The sequence below is a fragment of the Juglans microcarpa x Juglans regia genome, chromosome 4D, assembly GCF_004785595.1.
Source record: "Juglans microcarpa x Juglans regia isolate MS1-56 chromosome 4D, Jm3101_v1.0, whole genome shotgun sequence".
Classification (NCBI taxonomy): domain Eukaryota; kingdom Viridiplantae; phylum Streptophyta; class Magnoliopsida; order Fagales; family Juglandaceae; genus Juglans; species Juglans microcarpa x Juglans regia.
The window spans coordinates 5,077,025-5,090,367 of record NC_054600.1 but is presented as its reverse complement, the minus strand read 5'-3'; the positions used below and the strand labels follow the sequence as shown (position 1 = coordinate 5,090,367).

Here is a 13,343-nt window from a genome sequence, read left to right as displayed (position 1 = left end):
CAATAAGCATTCTGCCAATGGTTCTACTTCAAATAACCGATCCTCCCACTGTAAGAATAGCAAAATATAGGATGAGGTCGTGGATTCAGAAACGTACTGGATTCCTTTGTGGTTTATCATTGATAGGATTAATACTAAATACCCAATAAACTGAATAAAGTGTTGTCTATGTTTGGGTTTAGCTAAATAAGTCTTCTTCTGCTGATTTCTTAATTAACTTTTATCTATGGTTTCTCATGGGCCACATCTCTCTTTCCTGTTGCAGTCATCAGCCTTCATTGCCGATAATTCTCTGTCTGTCCGTAGTTACTAGTTAGTACCACCTTTTCATATTAGTCTTCGTCATAAAAGCATATTGTGTCCAACCTTCTGTTATTATATCAAAATCTTCAAGCACTTCTAAAAAAAAAATTATATCAAAATCTTCAAACAAAAAAAAACATTCTTGTTAATGGTCATCACTAATCCAAATCTTAATTTTCGAACTTTAACAAATTTGGGGGCATTATTCTTAACTTCGTACAGGCTATTTTTTGTGCAGAGCATGTACTGCATAGCCCCAACCACCAACTCAATAAGTTGACTACGACCTTATTACTGAAATTGATCAGTCATTTGTTTTGAAGAGTTAGTTTCCTCCTATCTTATAGATACATGTATCTATATCTATATGGGCTTTCTTCTTTTCAATTTCCAGCTCTCGTTCTAGTAGGCCATTGAGTCCAGGGACCAATGTTGTTTGGGAAAGGGAAAGGTTACCTTCTTCAAGTAACCTAAATACTGAGTGTAGGTAGGACCATTTGATTAAAGAGTGAAAAAAACAGGAGCGTATTATTATAGACTACTTGATATTCTTATCCAGCAAGGTATTTGATTAAAGAGTGAAAAAAACAGGAGCGTATTATTATAGACTACTTGATATTCTTATCCAGCAAGGTGGTGAGTGCCAGGGTAATATTTTGTTCCAGAGTTTATTGCGGGACTCATTATTTTTATCAGTTGTTGGGTCGAGCTCTAGCAGTATAAATCTATGGTGCAGGTACCATACAGATTTAATGGGGTTGAGTCAACTCAATGAATGTTTAGCTAGCCTGTCTTGCATGAATTATTTGGCTTTCCAGGTCTATGAACATTCATCAACTCCCAGGATAAACGACCCATCTGATTTTTGGCAAGATATGCTGAACTCATACTTGTGCAATGTCCATATGTTCTTCAATAGCATTTTAGCATAAATTCAACTCTCTTGAGTTTTACAACCTAATGAATGTCGAATAAACAGCAAGATTCATAAGCTAGAGTATTGGAGGATCATCCTCATTTTTCCTTTTATCATTAGCATATGATGTAACTAGAAGGGTCATCATTGAGTCATTGACATATCAATACATGTTGGACTATGGAAGAAAAAGGGAAACTCCACCATTCATATATTGATGAAACATCATATTCACTCATTGTACTTGCTATCTTGGCTGGGGAGGAGAGGGTTGTTGCGTCATAATAGATGACGGTTCTGATGGAGTTGACATGGGTGGTAGAGCAATTCTTTTGTCCATGACAACAGAGAAGCGATTGGAGTTGGAAGTTCCCAAACTGTCTATGGACTTCATGTATTCAGATGCATTGTTCTCTATGATCAAAGCATCCTCCAGCTCCCGGACAATATTAGCCATGAATGGCCGATAAGCAGCACTGGTCTCAATACATGACTGTGCCGCTTCCACAACTCTCCACATTGCCTCTGCATGGTACCCACCCCTGATGCTAGGGTCCACGATTTCGTCAATCTTTTGATCTCTTAGATAGGGTGTGGCCTGCATGCAAAGATGCTCCACTATTAGACTTCATCCACACTTACTAGGTCAGCTGGTCTTGGATCCATGGGGATAAATGTGCTACTTTTCATTTTGAATTTTATTATCTCCAGTTACATCAACTGATGTGGCAAGTCTTTATAACTCAACACTTAACATGACATAACACTTAAATAGGATATGTTAACTGGTTTATTTGACGTTGCTGGAACTCAGAATGAAGAACAACATTTTTCTAAATGTAAAGTAAGAATTCCATGGAGTAACAAATTTTTTAGGCATCATATGGTGTGGAAGTGTTCTGTAACGCTATAGAGATCTAAAAGAGCAGCTTATGATATCAAATTCTTAGAAGCTAGAGAGCGTTAAATTGGACCATACCCATTCAACCAAGCTCCATTCATTGCGTGGCCTGTGTATGTTGAGAGGCTCACGACCGGTTACAATTTCAAGTAGAACCACACCAAAGCTGAAGACATCACTTTTTACAGACAACTGCTGGGTCGTATAGTACCTGAATGACATTAAGACCATGGTAAAGTTTCTCTATGGGTACAATTGAACCGTTTGATACATTAAGACCAACTCCAGGATGAACTGGAAAAATGTTCCACGGTTGGCACAGTTTGAAGCCTTCCATATGCTTCTATGTTTTGATTCTATTGATCAGTTTGAAGCTGAATGGTTGGAGGGAGAGTTTGAAGAAGAAGTTCTTGATGTTGTTAGGGATATGGATAGGGATAAGGCTCCGGGCCCGGATGGGTTCTCAGTGGCATTTTTTCAAGCATGCTGGGACATTGTGCGAGAAGATATCATGAAGGTGTTTGTTGAATTTCATTCATATATGAGATTTGAGAAAAGTTTTAATGCGACTTTCATTGCACTCATTCCGAAAAAGGTAGGGGCTGTGGAGATGAGAGATTTTCGGCCTATTAGTTTGGTTAATAGAGTGCATAAAGTCATTTCAAAGGTGCTGGCCAAGCGCTTAAGTAACATGATGGAGAGGATTATTGTGAAATCTCAAAATGCTTTTGTAAGGGGGAGACAAATCCTAGACTCTGTATTAATTGCAAATGAATGTTTAGAGAGTAGAATTAAAATGGGGGAAGCTGGAATTTTAATTAAATTAGACATGGAAAAGGCTTATGACTATGTTAGTTGGAAATTCCTTTTCTATTTGCTTAGGAGATATGGTTTTGGAGAAAAATGGTGTTTGTGGATTAAGCACTGTATTTCATCGTCGAGATTTTCAATTTTGGTGAATGGTTCTCCAGTTGGATTCTTTAACAGGTCGGGTGGCTTGAGACAAAGTGATCCCATTTCTCCCTTCCTTTTTGTTATGATTATGGATGCTTTGAGTAGAATGATTGAGAAGGCTGTGGATGGTAACTTTATGCTAGGTTTTGTGGTGGGTGATGAGTACTGAAATTGTTTAAAAGTGTCTCATTTATTATTTGCTGATGATACTTCGATATTTAGTGAGCCCAATACTGTTCATCTTCGTGCTTTAAGAGCATTACTGCTGTGTTTTGAAGCTGTCTCGGGGTTAAGAGTTAATTTATCTAAATCTGAAATTGTTCTTGTGGGTTCCATTCAGAATATTTCAGATCTGGCCAATATATTGGGTTGCAGGATTTCTTCGCTTCCTATGAGATATCTCGGTCTTCCATTGGGAGCTTCGCATAAATCAATTACTATTTGGGATAGGGTGATTGAGAAAATTGAAAAGAGATTAGCGGGTTAGAAAATGCTTTACTTGTCTAAAGGGGGAAGATTAACATTGATAAAGAGTATTTTGTCAAATCTTTCTACTTATTTTCTCTCTTTTCCCATTGCCGGCAAGGGTAAAAAAAAGAATTGAGAGTTTGTATTGGAATTTTTTGTGGGGTGGTAAAGGAGAAGAAAAAATGTTTCATTTGATTAGTTGGAACAAGGTTTGTTAACTGATTTCATGTGGTGGTTTGGGGATAAAAAAATTTGAGGTTGTTTAATAGAGCACTACTTGGGAAATAGCTTTGGAGATATCATATGGAAAGAAATGCCTTCTGGAAAAACATTGTTGATGTAAGGGATCAAAATGCAGCTGTGGAACATTCTTTCTCATGTGGATTGTTGACTTTCTTAGAGACGCCAATGATTGGGAAGTGAATGGTGCTACCGCTTTTTTGGGAAGACTTTATAGTTCAAAGGTGATGCTGGGAAGGGAGTATAGTATTCTGTGGGTTCATGTAGGAAATTCCAAGTTCTCAGTTTCTTCTTTTTACAGAATTTTAACCTGTCACGGGAGCTGTGAGTTTCCTTGGAAAAATTTTTGGAGAGTGAAGGTACCTACCAAGGTGGCTTTTTTGAGTTGGGTGGTATCTCTTGGCAAAGTTTTGACCACTAATAATCTTAGGGGGAAAAGTATGTGCATAGCTGATTGGTGTGTCATGTGCAAGAAGGATGGAGAATCTTTTAATCATCTTTTTCTTCACTGTGAAGTGGCCATGTCTTTGTGGAATGAGGTTTCTAATCGGACAGGTTTACTTTGGATGATGCCTAAGGATGTGATGGATCTACTTTCAAGTTGGTGTGGATTAAAGGGAAGAAAGAATGCTGCTGATATATGGAATGATTACTTCATGTCTGATGTGGTGTCTCTGGCTCCAAAGGAATGTGAGATACTTTGAAGACAAAGAACGTTCGTTAAGAGAACTTAGGAATTTTTTCTTTAGTACTTTGTGTTTGTGGGCTAAAACTCTTGTAATGGATGATAATAACTTCCTGAATTTGTATTAGCTTTTATTTTGTTTTTAAAGAGATGTAGGTATTTACTTTGTATAGGTCGTGTGTACTTGAGATTTGCCTATCTTTGGAAATAAAATTTCTTATTAATTATCAAAAAAAAAAAAAAATTCCGTAAAACCAAATTGGTCGATCACAGTAACAAAAGTGAACAAGTGGTTAATATTTGAAATTTAAATCAAAACAATATATATATATATATATAAATATATATATATATATATTTCAAATAAAAACTAGTCTATGAAACATGCAGATATCAGACTCACTCTGGATCTAGGTAACCAGCTGTTCCTCTCACTTCCAGAGAAATAACACCACTGTCCCCTTCCTGAGGAGCGTACTTTGAGAAACCAAAGTCTGCAACCTTTGCGCACATTGTATGATCCAAGAGTATATTGCTTGATTTTACATCTCTATGTATTATGCAACGCCCAGCAAACGTGTGAAGATATTGCAAACCTGAATAACGCAATAGGCATTTCAAACAACCAACCAAACAATCAAAAAGGAAATTAGAAATATCTTCCTCAATCTATTTTCTACAAACAAGCAAAACAAGCAAAAAACAAAACAATCCAAGCAATTTTGAGAAGCAAGGAGGTCAGGGATTTTGTTTTCGTTTTTTTTTTTATTGGCACTGGGTGTCCAAGAACAAAGTCTCGATTAATCCCAAGGGTGCATAGGCTCTCGGCAATGAGTTTCCTACAAAAAGGAAGTTCTCCCAATCTGATTGTTCATAGAAATTATTTGCACCCAATAGGATTCGAACATTAGACCTAGAGGGAGCATACCGCCAAAACCAAATCCTCTACCACTTGAGCCAATCCCTAGGAGTTATTTTCATCCATGATAGACCCCTTTCTAGAGATTATGACTTTGTCCAGCATACTTAATAGCCACTCAATAATCACTGAAGCATTGTTCGTTTAGTAATCATGTCATACTTTTATTATCTTTCTTATCCGGTAGATTAGACAATAAGGGTAGCCCTTCTCCACCACTTGTGTCTCTTAGGTTAAACATCAGACAGTACCTGATAAAGGGTACCGCTTGCGTTGCCAATTTCCATTGCTTATCTGTACATTAAGATTTCCTTTGCATCTTCTCTTTACTTTCTTGTAAATTAGGACAATAAAATTATTTTTTGACAAGTAAAAATAAGAAAACTGAACAATCCATTTTACTTGCCTCTAGCAGCACCTAGAGCAATAGAAAGTCTGGTTGGCCAGTCCAGAGTTTTCCTTTTTGCTGCATCCCCTGTGAACAAACTGGTGATTAGAGACTTAGGAATGTCAGTTGATATCATCTAAAAGAATCAATGATCATTAAGTACCATAGAGACGATCTTGTAGGGAGCCATTAGACATAAAAGGATAAACAAGAATTTGTTGGTCATTTTCACTACAATAACCAAGAAGAGGCACCAGGTTCTCATGTCGAATCTCTGAGAGCAGGTTTAGCTGTCAAATACATTGTTAAGAGTTGTCAGCTGGCAAAATTTTCAAGCAGGTTAAATTCATAAATCTAACCTCCAAAAGGAAGTCATAATTGAATATTTGGTTGAACCCATAGTGATTGGGGAAACAACATAGTACAAACAGAAGAACTAACTATATTCCATTTTTCTCGATCAAAAGCATAGCCATTGCAGTAGTGCAGTTAGTCACCAGAATTTCTTGTAAAGGATGATAAGGTGAAGGGAGAGGGGAGGGGCAAAGTGACAACAAATTGAATGCTTTGCATTTCCATGACTCATGCAGAAAATGGCCGAATCATGTTTACATGTCTAACTTTCTTGTTTTTGCACAGAATATAAAAAGTTATGATAAGAATTCATATACATGAAAATAGACTGTTTACCTCGTTCTCAAATTCCCGGGTTCCCTGAGTAGATTCTGCTGACCGAACCTTTACTGCCACTTCCTGGCCCTCAAGTAGCATGCCATGGAAAACCGACCCAAATCCCCCTTCGCCTATCAAGGTTTTGTACTTCTCGGTGGCAGCCTCTATGGATGCCAGTGTAAACTTCTCAATAGCTATTGACTTTGTACTGATATCATCTTTGCTGGGTAGGTAGATAAGTATATCTGCATATTTTAGGTGAACTTGTTAGAAAAATATGATTCACAAAGCAACATATACTGCTGAAACTTGACCTCGACTATTCTGACAATCTAAATTGTGCTTACCTGACTAACATTGTCTATTATTTACGCTCGAGTGAACAACGTTAATGTAGCAAGTGGTCCTTATGAATCGTGTATAACCTGGAAGACAATTGTCTTCCATCTGGATTTATGATCTTTGAGGATGGCCTAATAAATCCATTACTTTGTAGTCATCCCCTTGTGTGTTAGATGGGATTTCGTGATTCTCATTCATGCTCAGGCCTTCATTATTTATAGCTAGAGGATAAGATTTTTCATTTATATATTATTTGGAGGATGAGATCTTCGGTTATGCATTAGATCCTGTTTTATACTTTTATTTACCAGCTCCCCCACAAGATTCCAGACTTGAATGAATATCAATGACCAGAGAAAAGATTCGTATACTCACTCTCAACCATATGCTGTTCTTTATTATCAAATCCTCCCCTGTGCCTTAATCTTCGTCTGTAAATGCAAACAAAAACGATTCCAACTACAATGGTAAATAGAAATGATCCACATGCAACGATGCCAATGACGATTACTGGTGTATGTGTTCGTCCTTCAGAATCACATCTTCCAGAGCTGAAAATAGATTCAAATATCAGATTCCTGATTTTTCTGTTTCTTTTGTACGCAATTGTATCAGTTCATATACATATTAGAGCTCATACTCTGTACGAAGTCTTGATTCGTTGAAGCTGGGTTGAAGTTTTTTGTCTAAATAACAATTGCACCCGTAATATCTGGAGCAAGCACATAGTTAATGACTGAATGGCAGTATAATTCATAAACAGAAGTCAATTTGAAACTTACAGTGATTGTAAATGTGGCAGTGAGATAAGAGATTCTGGAGGTTGTCTTGTAAGCTGATTGTGTCTGATGTCCCTGTTCATTATTGTAAATCAATCAATAAATTAAACATGGTATTTTTTACATGGAGAACTACTGTTGTAGCAGTCACTCATTGTACTAACTAGCATCTAAATGAAGGAAGAATAGAGATTAAGATATCTGCAGAACATCTCTCCCAAAGTATTTGACTTTCATTGCACATCCATATAACACCCTTTTTAGGCTGCGTTTGGATGTTGAGCTAAGTTGAATTCTTTATGAATAGTAGTAAGTTGAGTAGGAGGAATGAGTTATGTGGGGTCCATCTAAAATAAATTTAGATGTATTTGGATGTTAAGATGAATTTAGTACTATTTATGAGAAATTGAAAAAAGTTGTGGACTTGTGATACATTATTAAAAAAAAAAAAAAGAAAAAAGGAAAAGCCTTTTATATTTAATGATTACATGAAGCAATGACATTTCTATCTTTGTTTGTAGACTGAGGCAGAAATCAAATAGGACATTGGTCTCTGAAAACAGAACTGTAAATTATGAGAATATGCATAGGATCCGTTGTCGTGACAGCGTAAAATATCTATCCTCTGCTCATGCAATTTTGTATAAATTCATCAGAATTGCAGACAAGATGATCATGATCATGTCAATAGTGGATATATATATATATATATATATAATGCTTTCTTAATTTCATCTCCATCTGGAGGTAATGTTTAATCAGCAGAGCTTTCGGGATTCAAAGACTGCATTGAATCTCCTATAGCTCAAATTTGGATTTGAAACCCAAAAAAAGCTTACATTGACTCTAGCACGGAAAGAACAGGAAGCTCTGGAATACTGCCATTGAAACAGTTGTAGCTCAGATTCCTACATAAAACAAACACGTCATATCAATGTAATAAGAAACAATAGTCCTAAATACTTTTTAAGTCAGAAAAACATGGACAACTCGATAGAAGACAGCAGTGTGAACCGTACAGTGTTTTTAATTTGGCCAGTTCGGCGATACTGGGAGGGATTGACCCTCGAAGTTTACTTGAAGAAAGATCCCTGGAAGAAAGTGTGATATTAAACACTACCAAATCAACAAAAATAGTGACCCTTTCAAGAAAATAGCCGAAAGGTACCCATAAAACCAAAAATAAAGATCTGTGAAATAGAAGAACATGGAATTAGGCGCAGACCATGTTTTCCATATAACAACTGACACATTTCAAATGAAGGGGGCTTACAAACTGGTGATGATAAATGAACCATTATAGGGATCACAACCCAAACCATGCCAGGGGTTTGGAAGACATGGATCTCCAGACCAACTTTTCAACAGTTCATTCTCTTGGTTAGATGCCAGTAACTCATTCCTCACGTTCAAAGCCACATCCACTGAAGAAATAAAATCTTTTTAGAGAGAGAGAACCCAAAAAGGAGTGCTCTATTAGTTATAAAGAAAGTGTTCCATCATTGCACAAACAGAAGAAACCAAGAATAAGCTGTATAACTAGAAATTACATGCTTTTAAATTGAACTCACCATCTTTCTGATTAGTCTCTTGCACCCATGGGTGCACCTGCAAGATTTCATAGGCATTGCAAATGGGCCCAAAGATACCAGCTGAGGCCTTGACCAAAGTCATATTAAGAGACCCATTTGCTTTAACATCCAAAGCAACCTCCTTATAGTTGGACCCATTAGCCAATATATCAAAATTCTGCCTTAATTTATCATTGTTAATGTAAATATCAAACACCCTTTCCCCAGATTTAACACTGCCGTTGAGCTCAAGGAAGTAGAGGATCACACGGTAATCAGAGTGATGTTTGTCGAGATCTTCGCGGAACTCCAATCTCTCGGAATGGTTTAGAGCTGTCTGGAGGACTTTCAAATTAGGTGCCGTCACATTGTTAGCTTTGTCGTTCGGAAAGCTGGAAAGGTTCGTCACTGGGGGTGGTGAATTTTCTAATGGTTTCCAAATTCTGTCACTTTCGTCCACTGGGTACCTGAAATTAATTTGCAGATCTCAAACATTGGCATGTGAGTTGGACATTTGGTCAACGAAAAAGTAGGGGGTTTTCCCTGACTAGCTAGCTAGTATATGTAGTGGCTGGATTCAGAAAATGAAGAAACAATTGATTTTGCAAAAGCCAAACCGTTCTTATTTCATAGAGAAATGATAGTTACAGTCGCGAGTACAAAAGTGCCGTATAATTACTTTGAAAAAATTAAATAAATACGAGATTTACATAAAAAAAATTATTTTTTTAATAGTGAATCTCACTATTTTTCAAAGTGACTGCACGACGCTTACGTACTCCATGGTTGTTCTTTAATACACTTAAATATAATGGTCTTGTATTTTTTTTTTAATGGGAAATAGACTTTATTCATTAATAAAAGCGAAGTTACAGCTGTGACTGATATATTCTTTAAGATCACCAATTAGTTTTTATTTGCATTATAGTACCTTGGCTAGTTGCCTTTAAAGAAAGTAGAAGCATACCTGATAGCAGCTCCTCCTCCCACATCAATTCTACTAATCACTTTCAAAACACTAGGAGAAATGATCTCCTTCAGATAGTTCAAATTTTTCAGAGGCCTTAGTTCAAGCTTTGAAATGTAAGGATCTCCCTTCACCTTCTCTAAGCAAAAGTCAATATGGTCCTTGGCAGCTCTAAAAATCCCTTCCACTTCCAAGTTCTTGGACGAGTTCACTCGACCGATTGGGGTGACACCAACCAAAACATCGAAGGATGTGTCCAAAGTTATGTTAAGTGAATCAGCAAAAAGAAATGTAGCCCTTACTAGGTAGTCTTGCTCCTCAATTGTTGTCAAATTATAACATCTCTTCCCTGAATCTATGGTGAATATTCGGGCTTTCATGACATATCCCTCATGATTCCCCAGTCCCTCTTCTACTACACTTCGGCAACCAGTTCTATTAGGGAACCAGCTATTATCTGTTGTCCAATTTATATTTATGTTTTGGTCGTTGAAGTTTGAGTCTGCGCAGCATGCTATGCTCACAAATTCTGCATGAAAAGAATTATGTTGTGGGCGGCTTAATTAGCAAGACTTAGCATATAAAGCAATTCAAGCAAATATCACCAAATTATGATGATCTGCAGGGTCAACGTAATTAGTCTAATTTGTTTAGATCGATCATCCTAGACTAAATAGAAACATGCAACTAAATTTCTCTTAGTACAATTTCCCCAGCCTTGCCAAGCTGTGATCTGGCTATATTTAATAATAATTGGAATCATTGGCACTTGGATCTAGCGAATAATTAACCTTGAGCTCATGACTTTGCCTAATCCTTGAATGTTTGACATTCAACAAATGAATTGAAAAAACACATCAATATTTAGCAAGATCCACCCTTTGTTAGATGACATGAAAAAACTGAGAGATGGGTCATTATTCATCCTCGAATATCTCAAGGTTTCATATCAAAACTGGATGAGATTAATTTTCCTCAAACTTATTGCATTTATACTGATCTGAAACCCTAAGAAAATAATACAAGAAAAACTTGTCAACAAAGTAGTCATCCTTTATGATCTGATATTAAAACGGTTGCGCACACACACATATACTAACCTTCTTGTGCACAAGTTGATTGAACAAGTATGAAGAGGAAAAGGATAAAACACTCAACCAGTTTCAAAATCCAGTTATCCGATCCCCCCATCATCGTCTTATCTTGAAGGCCGGAAGACTCCCCATTGGGTTGTCAAGCTCATATCCAGACAAAGAAACTTTTCAACTTCCGCTACCTACCATGCAAAATCTTTCTGAAATCCAGGAATTCAATCCTTCTTCACTTAGAGCTAGCTAGGCTCCACGGTCTTGTTCAACTTGGCCAGATTACCCAGAATTCTGGTAGCTAGTTAAGAGGGAACAAAAAGGCTTCTTGATCATTACCAAGACATTCTAACGTGTAAACAAAGAAACTGGCCGGGTACAGGGTTTTTCGTTTACAGACAAAGAATAATGGCTCCTGAGTACAGGTTCTGCACAAGGGAATCGTTATAGAGCCCCGCAGCGACAAAAGGGCATAAGAAGAAAACAAGGTTCTCGTAAGAAGAGATTTTGCAACATGGGTTTGACTTCAAATGTGGGAATGATCACTGGAGATCAGGTAGGAAGAAGAGAGAGATCGGGGAGAGAGAGAGGGAGACCTTGATTTAGAATAATTCAAATTTAATAATGATCAATTTTGTTAATGTGTAATCGTTCATAGATACATATATTATATTTTAAACAATATTTTTTCTTTTTTTAAGTTGGTGGGAATAGTTAATCAAATATATTTAACTAATACTGTTTAAAATAATAAGGTGGAGCAACTCTTCATCGGCCCACCTTCGTCCCGCTCTGTGTCTTTTCACTATATCTATATATATATATATATATATATATATATATATATCATATATATGCATATATGTTATATGTGCAGGATGAAAACTCAAATGGAAATGCATATATTTAATTATGGGTTAATTTCCTTTCTCGAATTAAACGTTAATTTCCTAGCTGCACAGCTCAGTAATGTCTGTAATTAATTGATGATGATCAGTTAAAACGGGAAGATTACTTAGTACCTACTCATGAGTCAATTCTCTCGTACCTATGATCAGTAGTACGTAGTTAATATATATATATATTTTAATCGTAGTAGGTAGTATTAAATTAATTAATAAGAAGCGTACGAACTATGATTTATTATTTATTAGATATAATATAGTACTAAAGGGGTGACAATTTTTTTAAGAGTATAATTTCCATTAGTTTGGTTTGAGATATTTATAATATTTAATGGATTTCGCGATCTACTACTCTTCTGTAAATTTTTAATTTATTAATTTCACACCAAAAAAATAATCTCATTAATTTAACTTGATAATTTGGTATTAATTGACCAGTTGTTGGGTTGAAAAATTCATTGGATTACGCTGATGAACTTTTAAAAAGTGCTTAATCAAATGTCAATATATCTTAATTAATAGTACACAAAATTAATAAATCTTTTAATTTCATTTTCTTTCTGCATGGTATAAATATTAATTTGCATGTAAGATCATCATGATGATGAACTCCAAGTCAATATATATCATGGCCGGGTGCCATCAAAGTTCCCTATACTACATGAGACATGGTTACGGATATACAATATTATACATTAATAATGTTAGGGAAGTCATATTGTGTACGTACTGTAAAGATGAAAATTAATTAGGGAAGATGCCAGTGCCAAGTAAAATTAAAATTTTTGCTTAGCGTGGTTGCAAAGAGGGACTGCCCACAAAAGATAATTTGTTGAAGAGAAAAGTGATAACCGATGCATAGTGTGGATTTTGTGGTTTCCAGTGTGAAGATCTCAATCATGCTTTGATAAATTGTGCCAGTTTACAGAATATTTAGAGGAAGATCATACCAAAAATGAGCTTTGCTACTGATATGAGAATATATGATGTTGTTTTATCCCTTTATGAAGGGGTACTCAGTGAAAAGTTGCCTATGTTCTTTGTATTGGCATGGAGTTTCTAGTATAGGCATAACAAAATGGTACATGATCAGGTCATTCTAAGCCCAAGAAATGTTGCTGCCAATGCATTGAGTTTGCTCATAAACTATAAAGAGGTAAGATTTCAGCCTAATGCCCAGTTGAAAAAACATTTTTGTTGGAAACCTCCACCAGCAGGTTTATTAAAGCTAAATGTTGATGGGGCTGT

General features: G+C 36.2%; 1 protein-coding gene across 1 annotated transcript; it reads right to left on the bottom strand.

The window, feature by feature from the left end:
* Window positions 1-1,209: 1,209 nt before the first annotated feature.
* LOC121259243 (nodulation receptor kinase-like) lies at window positions 1,210-11,790 on the bottom strand. Its single transcript, XM_041160751.1, has 15 exons — window positions 11,206-11,790; window positions 10,106-10,634; window positions 9,139-9,605; window positions 8,841-8,991; window positions 8,587-8,658; window positions 8,407-8,475; window positions 7,571-7,642; window positions 7,429-7,500; window positions 7,164-7,339; window positions 6,465-6,691; window positions 5,938-6,064; window positions 5,793-5,861; window positions 4,871-5,063; window positions 2,199-2,331; window positions 1,210-1,817 (listed from the first exon to the last, which is right to left on the bottom strand). The coding sequence occupies exons 1-15, from the start codon at window positions 11,297-11,299 to the stop codon at window positions 1,467-1,469; spliced, it is 2,802 nt and encodes a 933-aa protein (XP_041016685.1). The 5' UTR covers window positions 11,300-11,790; the 3' UTR covers window positions 1,210-1,466.
* Window positions 11,791-13,343: the final 1,553 nt, after the last annotated feature.